Below are 17,334 nucleotides of genomic sequence, written 5' to 3'. Positions count from 1 at the left end.
TCTGAGAGATATCTTCCAAAGGTTCTGAAAAATCCTCAACATAAAGATGTTATTGCACGCCAACCATCAGTCAATTGCTCTCAGGCAGGCCCATTTGTATGTTCTAGCATTTCAATGATGCATCTTTGATGATCCTGACCTGCAGCTGAGGATTACGGAAGGGTCTATGTCTTGTGTAGTTGGGAGCGCCGGAGCCACAAAACAAGGGCCGGTTTCCTTTAGTCCATTACATACATGCTTATGTGTTAGTCATTGTGGCTTTGTTTCCACTGCAAATATAGCTGCCCCTGTAAAATCACTTTCACACCCTGGAGAATGAGATTATGATGATTCATGCCGACATGAGGACCATGAGGGACTAGTACTTCTTTGCTGTGCTTAGTCTAAAAATCTCCCTAGACAACTGGACCAGTGTTGTCTATACATGGGTTTCTATCAGTATTATTAAGCAGGACAGTAGGTCAAGGATTTCTGGAAGATTCTGCTATTACTCTATGAGGAGAAAAATCTGAAAATTCCCTGACACTCCCTGGAACACACACAGGCAAGCTTAAGTTGTTTTTCATGAAACCCTCAAGCAAATGTGCTTCTCTGGATTCCAGAGACTTTGTAAATAACATGTGAAGTCACCCGAGCCAAATGGAAATAGATGGGCAATAGTAATATCTAGGTCCTGAGTGTGGCTTTGTGCTTGGACCCATTTTGGCGGTAGACGGCAAGCAGCTAGCTTGGTTGGATACAGCTTTTTTTCCTACCAACGCCCCAATTCACTAAAAAGACCTTGATGCAGCTCCTTTATATTCAGTCAACCTTGAATACTAAAGCAAGATGTGCACAATGCTGTTGTAAGATTCTCTGTCCTCCAAGAATAACATGGGAGTTAGAAAGAATCCTGGCTATAATAGCATGCCCCTGACTCTCCACCCATGTGGGTTACTAAGCTTGTTTCCCTAGAATTGTCTTAAAGGTCCAGTTTGGGGAAACTTGTTCGGGAGTCTTAGGGTAATCAGTGGTTAGTGGGCACAAAAAGGGGCAATAAGGGAGGTTTACCACACGTTTCGCAGTAGTTACTGTACAGTTGGAGCCAAAACCGATTCCCAATTCTTGATCCACGGGAAAGCTACACTGTGCAGTATAAGGCTTGCTTAGGGAGTCAGTATGGAGTAGAGACACTGTGCTTTTACTTGAAAATAACTTTATTCACAGCATAAAAGAAGCTACTAAACCCATAAAATGCAAAAGACAAATGTATTGAGAACATATTAAGCACAGTTACTACTTGAGAGTCAATAGAACTTTGAAATTACTACCCCCCCCCCCCCAGAGGGGCACACATTAATCAGGCTAGAAGGTTATGAATGTCCTCTACTTCTTTTTTTTTTTTTTTTATAGCTGTCCTGGTTTCAGTGTAAGTTGCTTGTAGAAAACACAAACTTGTTCACACACTACTATAAAAACTTAGAAGTGTATGCTCCAAACCAGGAGGGGATGGGCTGCATGAACACTGGTGGACAGAAGCTGCATTTGCTCACATCTGTCGGGGATAAGGGTCCTTCTTAGCTGGATCTTGCTTGCATCCAAACTCAAACCCGCCTCACAAAGTGAAAAGCCCTTCCCGTATTGCAATTGTGATGTTGACGCTAGAACTGCTGTACTGTGGTCACGGTTTTCTACTAGCACCTCCCCAAAAAAGGCGGGTCTCCGTCAGATGGCCAAGCCACTGAATGCTGTTAAAAGTTTTCTTTGCGCCAAGCTATCACAGGCATTACTGCCGGCACGCTCACTCCACCCTTCATCATTCACAGAGGAGATTCAAAATATATTCCTGGACTGCAACAGTCAATCCTATAGGTTGACGCTTATCCTACGGCGTATAAATAGGGTATGCATGTATGCAACGTCTAAGTCCTACATGGATGGACTAAGGAACTTGTTGAATAGGACGGGCAGTCAGTTTTAAAGGCCACTGTCCCTGGACACGTGACTCAAGTCCCATACACAGGTAGGATCCATCACTGCCTTCACTCTCAGTTCTTTGCAGCCCAGTGAGTGGACTGTAGTCAAGCCCAAGAAAAGTAGGGTGCACACTGTGTTCCCATAAAGACCACAACCCCCCTAAACACCCCCCCCCCCCCAACTCTGAGCAAATTCGGTGTCACACTATGCCCTTATATTACACACATGAACTGAGGACAGAAAATCAGATATAACCAGAATTGCTACATGGGGAACTCAAGACAAGGACGAACAATCTCCAGAGCCATCCAGAAGTTATCCCAACCGATGCCTTCCACTCTATCTGAATATAATGGACTTAATTTGTGCCTGGAAAAGCCTGGTCATCAAATTGGGAAAGCCAGCAGGAATGAAGTGAATTATTTTGTGCGAATGCTATACCACCATGTTGGAATGGGATATACTGCTGTTGGCTTATCACCCACTTCCAGATAAAGGATAATAAAAATTCTTCAGAGACGTTAGGTGAGGGTGTTTTAAGTGTACTCTGACGCAGACCGCTCTTTGTGGATGACTGAAGCAGATCCAAACCCTTGCCTGTCATGCTCAGCCTAAGCATTTGAACCTCTGTAAAGGTAGGCCAGCACAGTTGTGTCATCAGGAGTAGAATATGCCTATAGTCTCATCTTAGGTAGCCAAGCCATGTTTAAAAATGCGGGAGAGATTAAGATTTAAATACAAGACCAAAATTTAGAAGCTGGTTTTCTTAAGTAAATCTTCAAATGTTTTTCGGACAGTGAACACTTCAGTAAGGCACAAATGTTTTCCCCCTAGATATTTTTAGTAAGTACTGCACTATTCCATGACACAGTGCTTTCGAATTTCCCATTTTAAATCCTCACTAAAGCTTCAAGAAAAAAAAAAAACACAACTTAAAACGTACATGATCCCACAAACCTATTTTTGGTGTTTTGCTCTCACCAGGAATCTTCCTACCACACAAGGACAATTATCCTGGTCAGAGCAATATATCATTTAGGTAAATCTTTAAAATAAATTAGACTGCACTATTCTAATAGTTCAAGGGGAAGCCAAGGAATCCTTACCAGCCATGTATTAGTAACGACCTCTCCAACCGTTGTCTCCACGTCACAACCCAGTAAAGGAACCACAGCATAATCAGCAATGCCCCGGATATGAGGAGACTGAACTTTCCCAGCGTTCTTTGTAATAAGCTCTGTAATGATGGCCTGGTCTTTCTCAGCAAATCCCAGTACCAGGAACTTCCGTCTGCTGAATAAACCTTCTTCAATCATGGTGGAAGTGTCAGCAAGGCCACTCTGGCTGTTGAACAAACGGTGTTCATCTTGTGTGGACACTTGAGTAGACACATTGAAGTTATTGGTTTCCTGGGTACCCGGATCAACTGAAAAACAATCACATTGAGGCTAGTTCATAAATCATTTAATAACAGTGAGCAAATATAGCTTAACAATGCTCAACTACCAAGAAACAAACTCTACAGAATGCAATGTCATCTAAAAATCAGGCAATGTATATGAACTTTAATTTAACCAAATGACATTGTTACAATCAATAAATAATGTTTTAAACGCAGGTTTTGGAGAAATTTGTGAATTAGGAACAAAGTTAACTGTTGCTGTTTGACCATCAGATTTCAACTGTGCAGGACTTTAGAACACAAGGCCATGGTAGTGCACGGGGAATGTGACTGAGATGGGAACTGGCCCAGATATACGGACTGCTATAGCAACAAAGCTAGGACTTCAGGTTATGAAATTCTGTCTCTCTAATGCAAGTCTAAGGGACCTAGTGGTAAGTTGGGCTACAGAGTCCTTCGGATGGACAGTACTAAATAATAATGAAGGTCCCCCATTTATATTCAACATAGTGTACAGATCACAGAGGGGACCTGTACTGCCAAAGGTGAGGGTTAGAAAGGATAGTGACCAACCCCTGCTTGGCACAAACGCGATCATTAACAACAAAGACAAATGTGCAATCCAGTTAAGTACCAGAAGTCAAGGAACTATGGTGCTAGAACCTGGGCGGGCCACTGTATGTGAGCCATTGGAGCGTGTGTCAGGACTTACTCACGAGTGACAAAGGAGAGGAGCAGCAGACAGAACACTGGGAATTGGCGCACAGCCATGTTATAGCATATACTTGTAGTGCCAATGGTGTTAGGTCAATGTTTGGTGGAAGTGGCAAGAGAAGCTAGTGGTGCTACCGCTTCTGGGTCTCCATAAGAAGCGACTGCCTGAGAAAAATGTTACCCAACAACATCTGTGAAGCTCTGTGGTTGGAGCACTTCTCTTCCGCGCAGACTCTGGTTGTATTTTTCTGGTAATCGTCTGAAGACAGACAAGCTACCCTGAAGATCTATGGCTGGACTTAACTATTCCTTTGCTCCAGGGGTCTGCTGCTGGCTTCTTTCATGCAACATGGATGTATCTCGGTAGCCATGAAGGTCCTCTGCGTCATAAACTGACGAAGTAGATATGGGACTTTTTCCTCCCTCTCATTTTCTGGCTATACTATAGTCCATTTGATACTAAACAAAGTTTACCTGCGCTGTTTATTGTGTATTCAGCCTTCCTAACCTCTGAAGCTGTATTTACCCTGTGAAGAAGCCTGTTTACCACTATCCTGAACTTCCCCAATGAGATTCTCTACATTTTCTGAGAGCTTCTGTGCACAGGTCTTGCAAGGATTGCCTTCAGAATACAAAACGTACTGTTTATACTCCTGACAGAGCGATCAATTGGAGAAAGTTGAATTGCAAGAGGACATCACCTTGAGGATGGCTTGAGCATGCCCTTTTTAAAGCGCATGCGTGATCGGAGTTTTTTTTAACACCTACTTCCTCCTATAGTAAGTCTCGTCTCCTCATCTTGCTAATCCCAGAGAGTTTTATAACTAAAAGAAGTAAACTAGTTAACTGATTGGTGTCCAGTAGTATTAGTGGCCCCGAAAATAGGTCAGCCTGACGTAGGGACAAGAAGATGAATTTGAGACCCACTGCTGAACTCTGTTTGCTGGAGTTTCTACAGGGTTCCTAAATGGTGAATGCTAGCCTATTGTCTTTAGGTATAAAATTATTTCTATCACTATTATTGTCCTATTCAATCTACAATAATGGCTTTGAGCAAATCTCACACCCAAAGTATAAGTAGAACTGTACCCCAAATTTCTCCAGAAAGCAGAGACAGGTTTTCTACAGCAGTTGGCAATTACAATTGTGGAAAGAGTTTATTTTAATTCTGCAGCCTAATACTATACCACTCAACCTGCCACCATTACGACCTCACCATCGCTGATGGAAGTTGGGCAGACTGATCAAAACTGTGTTCTCAGCCACTGTAGCTCCTTCTAGCTTTATTTCTCATTTGACGGCAGTCCTGCTTCGTGGTGGCGGTGCCCATTCATCCACTGTTCACCTAGCTACACTTTGACCTCTTGAGAACAACTGGTTGTAGGAAGCTGGCTCTGCATATGATATTGCCACTAGGTGGTAAAACCGTGAATAGAGTCCAGGGGGAAAACAATATAGCGGTTAAACAGGTAAGTATCAAACTCACACATCCAGTCTTCGGAGCTAAAAGTCAGCAAGGGCAAGGGGTCAGGTGAGTACCAAAACTGCATCACCAGCAGCACAGGGGCAACATGGTGCAGAGGTCTAAACTGGAGTTCAGCCCAGTGCTTTCCAATGGAGACAGGGGGTTCCTGGAGCCACACTGGTTGCAGGCGAGTACATTGGTTGCAGGTAGCCAAGCTTTGGGGGTTAGGCTAAGCACGGGGACCACAAAGCAGCACCAAACATACACGACCAGCGGCAAAGGTGCGGCTGGGTGCAAATTCGACGTCGGGCGCCCAATGTTTTTCGGCAAAGAGGCTGCAGGCATGGTACTGGAGGATGCAAGAGGAAGACCAGTGACAGCAGAGGTAAGTTGGGACGTCGGAGTCTTCTTACCGGAGCCAGTCGGGGAAGCCTCTGGATTCACACTGCAGGCACCATCATGGAGGGCAGAAGAGGTCAGCTAATGCTGGACACGGGGTCAAGGTCACCGGCGAGACTTCACTGCACAGGTGAGCTACTCAGGCCATGGGCGACGGGTACAGAGTGGGCAGGAGATGCAGATCCGCCTGGATCCGGGGGTCCTTGGAGCTGGTTTCTTCAGACACGCCCGCTGACCACGGGGGATTAGGGTCTTTTTCGAAGGCAAAAGTCCTCCCAGGGGTTTCAGAGGTGGCTGTTACAAGATAGGTCGCAGGGTTGTCTGAGCAGGAGACAGGCTGGTAGGGCAGGGTGCAAGCAGTCGTCTTCCGGCTTCTGCTGCAGGTTGTCTTCTTTCTTCTTGGATCGTCGCAGATCTGAGAGCCAGGTCTTGGGGAACCACCTAAATACTAAATTTAGGAGGGCTTTTAGGGGTGTATCAGGTAGGGCCAATGGGCACCTTACCTAGGGTGACTACACCCTCTATTATGCCACCCTCCTGTGGGAGGAAGCATAGACCTAGCTCTAATTGGAGGAGTCCCCCATCTTCAAGATGGCAGGGACTGAAAGTTGGGCTTCACCTCACTTCCGCCACATAAGGGGTGGGGTTGGCAGAGTTGGGCACACCTACTATCTTTTTTTTAATTTGCCCACCGGTTTTCCCGTCCAAAGTGGGGGCGTAAACCAGGGGCTGCCATCTGCTGCAGAGGCTGGGGGCCACTTTACAAAGGCGGCAGGCCTGTGAATCTTCCCCTCTTCGGGCACTGTCCCATCCTGGGATAGGAGGCATGATATCTCAACCCAGAATGTGCATTTTTTCTGGTCCCAGAGAGCAGAGACACTCTACCCAGGCGTCCAGAAACATGTCTGGCGGTGGCTGGGTGCCTACAGCCAGTCAGAGACCACACCAGGTTTGGTAGGGATTCAGGAGGCACCACTGAGGCGCCCTCTGGGTACATGATACAATAAATCCCACACTGGCATTGGTGTGGATTTATTGGTACCAAACACTCCTGTATTAAGGTAAGCCAATGTGGAACTTGAGTTGTCGAGTTACCAGCCCATGTACTCTCTTATGGATACACTGGCACTTACAATACTAGGCAATGGGGCCCAATATTGTATGGGCATATCCGCTCATGCAGATATGAACTCACCTGTAGTATAGTGCACCGTGCCTTAGGGCTGGGAGGCCTGTTAGAGGGGTGACTTACCTATGCTGTCAGGCAGTTGTAGCTGGCATGGCACCCAGGCAGGGTGCCTTGTCACTTTGTCGTTTTCTCCCTCACAGAGGCTTGCATGCTGCAAGGGCAGTGGCATTTTTCGAGTGAGAGGGGTCCCAAGGGACCCCTTCAGCCCCTAGGCCGTAGTACACCGTGTACCATTTACTAGGGACTTGCACTGAGCAGAAGTACCAATTGAAGGTTTGTTTTAGGGAAGGAGCAATGGCACAGGGGACCTGATTGGCAGGGACCCTGTGTACTACATTTGAAACAACATCAAAACCAGGCAAAAAGTGGGGGCTTGCCATGCAAAAGAGGCACATTCTCACACTGGTTGTGAGTGCATCATCATGCATGAGGTCATGAATTGCACCAAAACCCTGCTAAACCTGAGCGTGCATTCTGTGTGCGGAACCTCAGGACAGTTTCCAAAGAACAACTTTACTGGAGCAACCAGATCTAAAAAAATAAATAAAAAAAACCAATAGTCTTGTACATGTATGTCTGTATATTCCTAATCTGACTTTAAACAGCTGCAGATCACCTTACAGTAATAGGAGTTTTATATTTTCGGAACCTTTATTTAATGTATAGCCAAGCTTTACTGTTTATTTTTTACAGCACTTAACGCAAGAGAAGGTGTAGACTTCTCTCCAGAATTCCTATCCAGACTTCTGTCGAAGTGCTTTCCCCCCCTCACCCTCAGAACAGACGGTAGCTTCCCAGCGAGGCACATTCTTCCACTAAGGAACACCATAAAGGTACTTTGAATCTGCACATCGATTTCACAAGCTCAAAATCAGACACTTCATTCTCTCTGCATTTGTCACCCCAAGAGAAAGCACATACGGGGATTTTGTTATTTATAGGGCTCACGGAAGAGCATAAACTACCTACTATAAAAGTAAGAATTATTTTAACTCTATTCCCATCTATGCACCCTCTGCCAGCCCACGCCTCAACCCTTTTTGAGGGAAGAACAAAAGGGGTCAAACCTTAGAAGGTCCGCGCCATGAACAAATTAAGGACAGAAGAAACAATCACAAAAAAGGGGCGTGGGAGGAGGGGCGAAATTAAATATGCCTTCCACCGCAAATTCTAAATCAAAGTGGTGGATTAGCTGGAAATGGTGGGTTGTAGGTCAAGCACGGGCCTCGATTCCCACTCTTAACCTACTATGCTCCGAAGGTGATATGGAACTGTTCCATGCCGTGCAACAGCTTAAACAAACTTAGAGGACAAGGACTAGGGCACAAGAAGATTAACTTTAACTGTTACTAAAGAGTGCAAACATGCAAGTACCGTCACTGAGAAGTTACAAATGCAATTCTAATATGAAAAGCACGAACACTGAATAGCAAGTAGTTTTATTTTGAATGCTAGCATTCTTACTCAATGATGAATCACTCTCCATATACTGGGAGAGCAGCTCGTCATCTGCTTGCTGTTGCCTCACAGGCGTCCTAGGTGATTTCTTTGCAAGGCTGCTATTCATTTTCTGAAGGGCGGGATTGGGCACAGTCTGCACTGCAGCTGGAATATCCGCTGGACGGTAGTTTGCATGATAATACTGTTCTTCAGGCAAGAGACAGCCCTTGGAAAAACTGTCCAATAACCACTTCGCCGTCACTACATGGGGTCTGAAGTAGGGGAGAAAAAAACATAAGGTTCAGATACACAACTGATTCAGCCAGGAAATTTAAAGAACCAAGATTCATGGAATTATTTTACTAAAGCTTACTGGCCCAATTGCAATACTTACATCAGAGGAAAAAGTGATTTCAAACCGTTTGCACAGTTGTTTCACTCAATGCTGACAGGTAAGGCATTGTTTTGTGTTTTCCTTTTCATTACAAAGCAACAGAAAACTATTAAAATCGACTTCTATAGTACAAAGATCATGATTCTATTATTTCCAAAGTATAAAATGGATCAGTGAGAAAAAAGGTTGGTGCTTGGTTGTCACAAACAGCTTGAAAGTAGCATAACTAGTACTTCTGAAAATGTCACTTGATATTAGGCTGCAACTAAGTTTGAGAAGCTGGCTTATTATGGTCAGCAAGGGGCAGAACCACGAGTCGCGCCCCAAGGTATAGGATATCAGAAATATTATAGTAATGTCCTTGTAAAAGTGCATAGAGTAGATATTTATTGTCAAGTGTGCCGCATAAATGTTGGTCCACATCCATCCACAAAGGTCAGGAAGTCAAAATTAATTAACCATTGGACAATGACACTATTACAGAGGCTTGGTCGAGCGGAGTTGAGAACAAGTGTAGCTTGTGAGCAATATGCTGCTCACAGAGCACTAAAATACTGCTAGCCAGATGACTTAAGCCTCTATCTTTTTTGCCATTGTGGCACAGAACGACCGCTTTTTTCTTTTGAAACAAGATAAGAAGGCTTTCCGAATTAGAGTGCTAGCAATATAACTATAGGATATCAAAGGGGGCTAACTGGGCATAAAGTAATAGGCATGTGGTAGGCAGCACAACGAACTGGAGAATTAATCAAAAATGCAAAGTGAAACTCTTGGGCATATGTAAAAATTGCAAAGTGTGCTAGCTGGATGTAGCAGAAACCTGCAAAGTGTTTGCTGGATAAATACAAAAACGTAATTGAACCACAGTGTAAAATTTCAAACTAATATCTGAAGCAATGGGAGCATCCATGTGCACTGGATCCCCCCACCCCGTTTAACGTTCACTTTGGGCCCTTTTGACTTGTGCCTTGGATGGGACTGCCATTGTTTTCATAAAATTGGGTCCCTTTATCCTCCCAGTATAACTCCTGCAAATGTGGGTGTGGTTACATGTCATGTCAGTATATGAGACTTACACCGGGGTATACAATAGCATATTAAAAAGTAGTCAGGGAAACGTCAGTCCACCATGTCAGTTGGATCTAAACAAGTTAAGAAAAAGTGGAGTACAACGTTTTTACCACAATTCAAAGCCAATGTCATGCATTCTACAAAGCTGCACTGACCACCAACAACTCTGATACAGGATCTGACGGAAAAACGGATCACGTAAGAGTGGAAGTTTGCACGGTGGAGGAACTGTGGAAGCTTGCAGAGCACAGCAACCTAAAATGTGTATGATGTAAAGAGTGATAATGAGGGCATTATGGAAAACAGCAAAGTGCGCTAAGACCTGGGATTAAAGTAGTCATACAGTTGTCATAGATTTTACAATTTTACTTTTCTAATATGCTACAAACTACATAATTTGCTATGGAAAAATTGTTGGAGACAATCTCAATCCTCTGTAAAGTTTTATTTAGATCTACCACCATTTTGACCAATGTAAGTAACCTAAAATATTTAAAATATACCATTTTCAACAAGAGCTGCCAACAGTCACCTTGATGTTAAGTGATCTGTCCATCCTACCAAGGTTTGAACAAAGCTGGTGCAAAATGTGACTGAAATGTACTATTTGCCACTAAATATCCCTACAGCTCCCACAGGGAGAAAGCCCAAATCTCCTTGTAAATTGGTATTTAAATCTCAAAACCTTTACATTTACACCACTGCCCTGATATTCTTCAACATACTCCATTTGTCACTAATTTCCCAAATTCTCAAGAGGGTGCCAAACAATCACTTGCAGAATGGTTACAAATCCTCCCAATGTTTTAAAGGACTTTATGCAGAAAAAAAGTTACTTCAAGTCAAAGCGCAAAAACAAATGAACATGTTTTGCAATCACTCCTATCTCAATTTAATTTCCATGAATAATGTAGATCACTCTGGTGTTTACAATACAGTGACACTTGCAACTTGGATTTTTGTTAGAAGAGCCTACACCCACTGTACCTTGGTCTTTACACACAAAATATGTTTCTCTATTACTGAAATGATTGCCCTGAGATATCCACACACTGATCTAACATTTCTCCAAGATGCCCATACAAGTCATTTGCTCAGTATGATAAACATTGGGCTGCTTAAAATCATATTAGGATTAAAAAGAATATATTGGACACTCCAACCTGTGTATGGTCTTGTTCAAAAACTGCTTCAGATCATCATCGCCTTCTCCAACAATGATATGAGTGGCGTCATCGTTGAGCTGATTAAAGCGAACTCCACCTCCACAATTGATAAGTCTTCGCAATTTGTCGAACTTTCTTCCGCTAAAACCACACAGATAAATCTAAAAAGATAAAAAGTAGGACATAAAAAAAAAGCTGTAGGGTTACTATCTGTGACAGCACTAACACAGAGATTGGTGTTTTAACAAAATATTGTTTGCTGATTTTAGCATAAATCTCAAGTAAACTTCCAAAAGGATTACATATAAACGTGTGTTTGCAAAAGACTTTAAGTATTAAAATCATGCGACCTACTAAGAATCTCCATATTATAAATAAAAGTGCACTCTCCCTAAACTTTAAATCAAAGCAGGACTGTAAGGATGACCAGCATCCATGTACACATAATGCATACAAGAATCATAGGTACCTAAATAAAATTTATAGAAAAAATAATTAATTAATGATGTCAGTTTCAGCAGAAAGAAAGTACTCATCTGTGGTCAAAGGAGGTGCAAAAGCTTCATTCATATGGAAAAGTATTACGATACAAGATGCTTTTTACAAGCTACTTAACTTCTGCTACGGAGACAAGCAAAGTGCATGAACCCCCTTAATCTAAAGGTGCAACTCTACAACGTGTGAAATAGCTAGCAAAAAATAATAACTATTAGGACTATGTTTATAGCCAATATCATAAACGGTTTGTAGATATGTGCAAAAATAAGAAGTGGTCCCACCTTTAATGTTCCTCTCCCCAACCTACAATACATGAAACGCTGAGATTGGTCAGCCAACATTTGATCCAGTGACTACAAGATTTAAGTGAGAAATCAGATCACTATATTTTCTCCTTGGCTACAGTAAATGCTCACTTTATTTTTTTTTTTTTTTTTTTTTAATCAAGGCAAGCTCTCTTGCTTCACTACCTCAACATATTGAAAGATTCACCAATTTAAAGAATCCGAACATGAATGCATACATTCTTTATTATTTATTTTTGCATGAGTCAATGGAAATCCAGACTGAAATGCTAGATATCTGGATGCTCACTGAGATCACAAGGTAGTGATAAGCACAGATATTGCAGAAGCTAGAGTTCTGGTCTTCTCAGCTTGAAGGGTCTACTGATTCTTTCCGCCAAACTTGAACTCTCAAGAAGAGCTCAAGAACAGGAGATCTGTTGTAGCTCTGAGGAAAAAGCTGGGACAAACTTCAGAACACACAGAGTACATCCCATTAGTAAATGTCTAGAGAAGCAGATACTAAAGGATGAGGAACAAAAGGCGGGGCAAAGGCAGGAACACCAACCTAAGCAGCAATGAGTAGCTGTTAAAGATTTGACACTCTCAGCGTCTAGAATGAGATCCTGTTGTATGTCCGACAGTTATGGACCCAAAAGGAAAAGTTCCACAGTAAGTAATGGGCTGCCATGTTGAAACTAAAAGCTCCAGCAATTTGAATGGGCACACACAAGCCGATCTAAAAGTAAAAAATGGTATGAAGTGAAAACCAAAAGTATAGCCTCAGAATGAGAAAGACTGTTTGGAAGGCAAAAGATTCACATGTAGTCAGCAGACTACAAGAATGGCTAAAACACCTTGCAGTTAAACAGAGTAAGTGCAAGTCATCCGGCTGGAGAGCCTAGTCTCATGCTGGGAATTCAATGTTAAGAAGCCACCAGTGGAGGCCCACAGGATCTGAAGGGATTCAGATCTACAAATCCAGAAACTGTAGGAGAGAAGGCGACAACATCGGGTGGTAGGAAACAGGCGAATTCAAGACAGGCACCCAGCAGAACAACCGCGCCCCAGTCCATCCCACTTTTTCACACTGCCAGGTAGGTCAGGACACAAAAACCCCTAATGGAAGTCATGCTTGCGCACAGCGAAACAAGTCATGTTACCATAGTCTATGCTCATAACTGTTCTTGTGTGTAGCTTGGCAGAGGTGCCTCTAGGCTGTACCCTGCTGCTTCCTGTAAATCAGAGTCATGAGGTATGGAGAATGGCTTGTCTCCAATAATTTAAAAAAGAAGACATTGGAAGGACAGTTGCCGCAAGCCACAGGAGTAAAGTGAGGTAAGGATCTTCCAGTTGCATTCAGAAGAATGATGACAGAGGCCGATTGCGGAAGGTCCGTCACCTCCAGCCATGCGGCGGGCGTCCATCCGCAATCGTACCACAATACTCCAGTCTGTCTGCCATCCTAATGACCCGCTTAGTTGGCCAAATTTAGAAACGGCTTAAAAACCTTCCTTTGCCAAGCAACCATCATTACCTTGGATAGGGTCATGAGAAAGTGTGCTTGTACCTAGTTGGCCCCGTATTTACAAGGAACATGACTTTACTTGGCAGTACATTCTTTCATGTAAAAACCTTCTTTGCTCTATTGATTTGAATACTAAGTCACTGATGTAATTACTAAATACCTCAAGATGCAACAGACTTACTTTGCAGCCATCCAACAAGTCCTCAGGTGCTTGAAAAGAACTAACATCCAAGTTTTCTAGAGCATCGTGAGGGGGATCCACCCTGCTGGTCATCGCTGAGCTAAATGCAGATTCATTAATGCAGCTCATACTGATGTTGGAGATGTTGCTGACATCTGACAAAGCATGACCTGCAAAACATTTTTCAAAAGAACACTTTACATTTTTGTACTATACACACAACAAAATAAAAGTGCCCAGGTTTTGTATTTTATAGATCTTTAAGAGCCACTCACCTTATAATTGCCTACAGTGAGATTAAATCTCACTGTTCCAACTTAAAACACAAGGTAATTGACTGACATCTCTATGTCAGAACCAAACGTTGATGAATTTGACTGAAGTGAAACAATCAAAATCACAGACACATGTACACATAAAATATTAAAATTAATATATATTCTGAAAAATAAAACTAAGTTCAGCTATGTCCTATTAAAATATTTTATATATCAGGGATAACTGCTGTCAAATACTTACAAAAGTAATAAATCAGAGGGAGTGTTTTACTGTATGAAATAATAGTTCCTGGTCCACAGATGCACAGCAAGCATTGGTATACTTTTTATGATCGAAAAAGGTTTTCCATCATGTAGTAAAAACTGCGGAAAGCCGTGCACATACACCTGCCTTCTTGTGTAGCTGACCTATTACATGTACAATATGCATTTTGGGATGTGTGCACACATCAATTCTCAAAATATCCACAGAAAAGTCCATAAAAAGCTGTCAAGCTGAGCAAGGCATGGAAAAAGACTTTCCATTCTAGTCTCAAACATGGGATCCGTTTAGTAAAAGGAGCAACAGAGGAGGTGGAGATAGCATACACACAACTGGCATCAAGCTAAGATATGAAAGAATGATAGCTCAGTGGACTAATGCACTCCTTGTATACATGAGCACAGAGTGAAGGTCATCGTTTTGAATCCAGGTGGCGCAAGTCAGCATGTCATTCTTTTGAAGTCAATCTGGGCACCACAGAATTGGGCAATAATAAAGCCATTGTCCGGACCTGAAGACTAAATCAATTATTAAAAAAGTAATGTTTCCGGAGCGCGTGGTGAACACCTAGTCTTCAAAGCATTCAACAGGAAAGGCTTTACACTTTAAAGTGATATGATGTGGGTGTGCAGTAGAGGAAGAACCCCCCCTTTATTACAGAAGTGAATGATACAAAAGACATTCAAACTGAGTATTTTGCAGGCTTCAGTGATTTGACTTTTTGTTTTATTAAATAAACCCGCACTTTGACAATGATGAAGTGTTTGTATGCCACACTTAGTAAAACACCATCTTACAGTTCTTGTTCTTCTGCACAGATTATAATCTCTGACCTGTCCACGCCTCAGAATGTGCTGGTACTGGATGAGGCTGTAGGCTCTACTGCAAGATGGAAAATGTTGCATTTAGGTATAGAGTACCAGACACTTCAGCTGAGTCAGCAGTGCCTGTCAGTACTGGTAGGACGGTTGCCAACCCCCATTTTAAGGCCTTTTACAATCAACACTAAAGTAGGAAACCTCAAATACGTACCTCTCGTAGGTAAAGTACTAAATCCCGTGGCCTGGAGTCTGGTCGTGTAAGGCAACATGTTCTCTCCAGCCAGATACAACAGATGGGAGTCCCGGCACCAGGATTCCAAAGAACAGATAAAGAGCTCTTCAGGGCTCATCAGGGTCCTAGATACAAAGCACCTACGACGCTGATTAGTGTGCTATAAAATTACTCGCTCAAAATAAGCAAGCCAGTCTTCCTCCAGGATCCCAATTTTTGGGATAATAACAGAGACTGATGATTGGTGCCAAAGTTCCACTTAACAGTCCTCGCTACCCTTGGTCTCTATTCCGCCCCCAGGCCTCGCACCCAAAGATTTGCCATCCCAATGTGGACAGAAAGCCCCAAAGAATAAAAGTCAAAGGCCTGATAACTATTATTTTTGATATGAGAAGATGCAAGAATGGTGAAGCTGAGATTGGTCAGCCAACATTTGATCCAGTGACTACAAGATTTAAGTGAGAAATCAGATCACTATATTTTCTCCTTGGCTACAGTAAATGCTCACTTTTTTTATTTTTTAATCAAGGCAAGCTCTCTTGCTTCACTACCTCACATGGCCCCCCTCGCCGCCATCATCAGACAACACGGGCTCAGCTTCGTATCCTACGCCGACGACATCCAGCTCATCCTCTCACTCACAAGGAATCCCGAAGACACCAGACTCTGCTTCCAGGAAGGAATGAAGAGCGTGGCAGCCTAGATGAAAGATAGCTGCTTGAATCTCAACTCAGAGAAGACCGAGGTCCTCATCCTCAGACCCTGCACCTCCGCCTTGTGGCCACCGTCCTCGGGAGCCCTCCCACCCCTACAGACCACGCTCGGAACCTCAGCATCATCCTTGACTCCTCCCTCTCCATGAACTACCAGATCAACACCGTCGCTTCCACTTGCTTCAACTGCCTTCGCATCTTCTTTAAGACCTTCAAATGGATTCCCCCCCCCCCCCCCCCCCCCCACCGACTGCAGAAGGACCGTCACCCACGCACTCATAACCAGCAGCTTGGACTACGGCAACGCCCTCTACGCCGGAATCAACAGAACACTTCTACACAAGCTCCAAACCATCCAGAACGCCACAGCCAGACTTGTCCTCGGGAAACCGCGTCATGAGCATATGACCCAACACCTACGAGGCCTCCACTGGCTCCCCGTCGAGAAGAGGGTCACCTTCAAACTCCTCACCCACGCTTACAAATCCCTCAACATCAGACCCAAATACCTCAATGAGAGAGTATCCTTCCACATACCCAAGAGGAACCTCCGCTCTGCCGACCTCGCCCTGGCGGGAGAGCTTTCTCCTACATCGCAGCCAAGACCTGGAACAAGCTCCCTGTGAACATCAGACGCTCACCCACCCTGCACACGTTCAGGAAGGACCTCAAGACCTGGCTCTTCAACTGATCCGGAGTCGCTCCCCCCACCCCCCTTCCCACCCCAGCGCCATGAGACCCTCACGGGTGAGTAGCGCGCTATATAAACCCCTGATTGATTGATTGAACCTGAGCACGCATGAGTGGAACAATCTCAAGAACCAGCATGCGCCCAAGATGATGAAGTCAAAGGGCTCCTGTTAGCCATGAAACACAGCCTCACTTCTATTGAGACTAAGATGGACTCAATGAACACCCGCATGCATTCCATAGTCCATAAACTGAAAAAACATGATTAACGCATCAAGGAGGCAGAACAACGGATTTCTGAAGATACTGTGTCCAGTGTACAGAAGTAAATGGCCCAGATGGACAAAGTGCTCATGGTTATCGCCGCTAGAAATGAAGATTTAGAAGCGCACAGTAGTTGCAATAATATACGCGTCATTAGGACACCAGAGAGCACAAATACTGGGGGGATGGAAGAGTTCGTTGAGCGGCTGTTAAGCACAGCGTTCGGGGCAGACTCCTCCTCCTCAATGATGGTGGTAGAAAGGGCACATCGCTCTCTGGGCCCCAATCTGCCCTCGGGGGCTACACCACATCCAATCATTGCACGGACGCTGAATTACCGAGACCGAGATGTTGCACTGAGAATGGCCTGGGAAAAGAGGCACCTCC

General features: G+C 43.8%; 1 protein-coding gene across 3 annotated transcripts in view; it reads right to left on the bottom strand.

Moving 5' to 3' along the window:
- Window positions 1-17,334, bottom strand: part of TOPBP1 (DNA topoisomerase II binding protein 1) — a 377,252-nt gene that overhangs the window by 226,521 nt on the left and 133,397 nt on the right. For all 3 annotated transcript variants that reach the window (XM_085630675.1, XM_085630678.1, XM_085630676.1), the window contains exons 8-11: window positions 13,688-13,857; window positions 11,194-11,357; window positions 8,590-8,837; window positions 3,063-3,382 (exon numbers count right to left, since the gene is read on the bottom strand). In XM_085630675.1, the coding sequence (XP_085486801.1) occupies window positions 3,063-3,382; window positions 8,590-8,837; window positions 11,194-11,357; window positions 13,688-13,857 (902 nt within the window). The remainder of the gene's footprint in view (window positions 1-3,062; window positions 3,383-8,589; window positions 8,838-11,193; window positions 11,358-13,687; window positions 13,858-17,334) is intronic.

The sequence above is a fragment of the Triturus cristatus genome, chromosome 10, assembly GCF_964204655.1.
Source record: "Triturus cristatus chromosome 10, aTriCri1.1, whole genome shotgun sequence".
NCBI lineage: Eukaryota > Metazoa > Chordata > Amphibia > Caudata > Salamandridae > Triturus > Triturus cristatus.
Note: the sequence above shows the minus strand (reverse complement) of the source record. Positions and strands in the feature narration are given on the sequence as shown.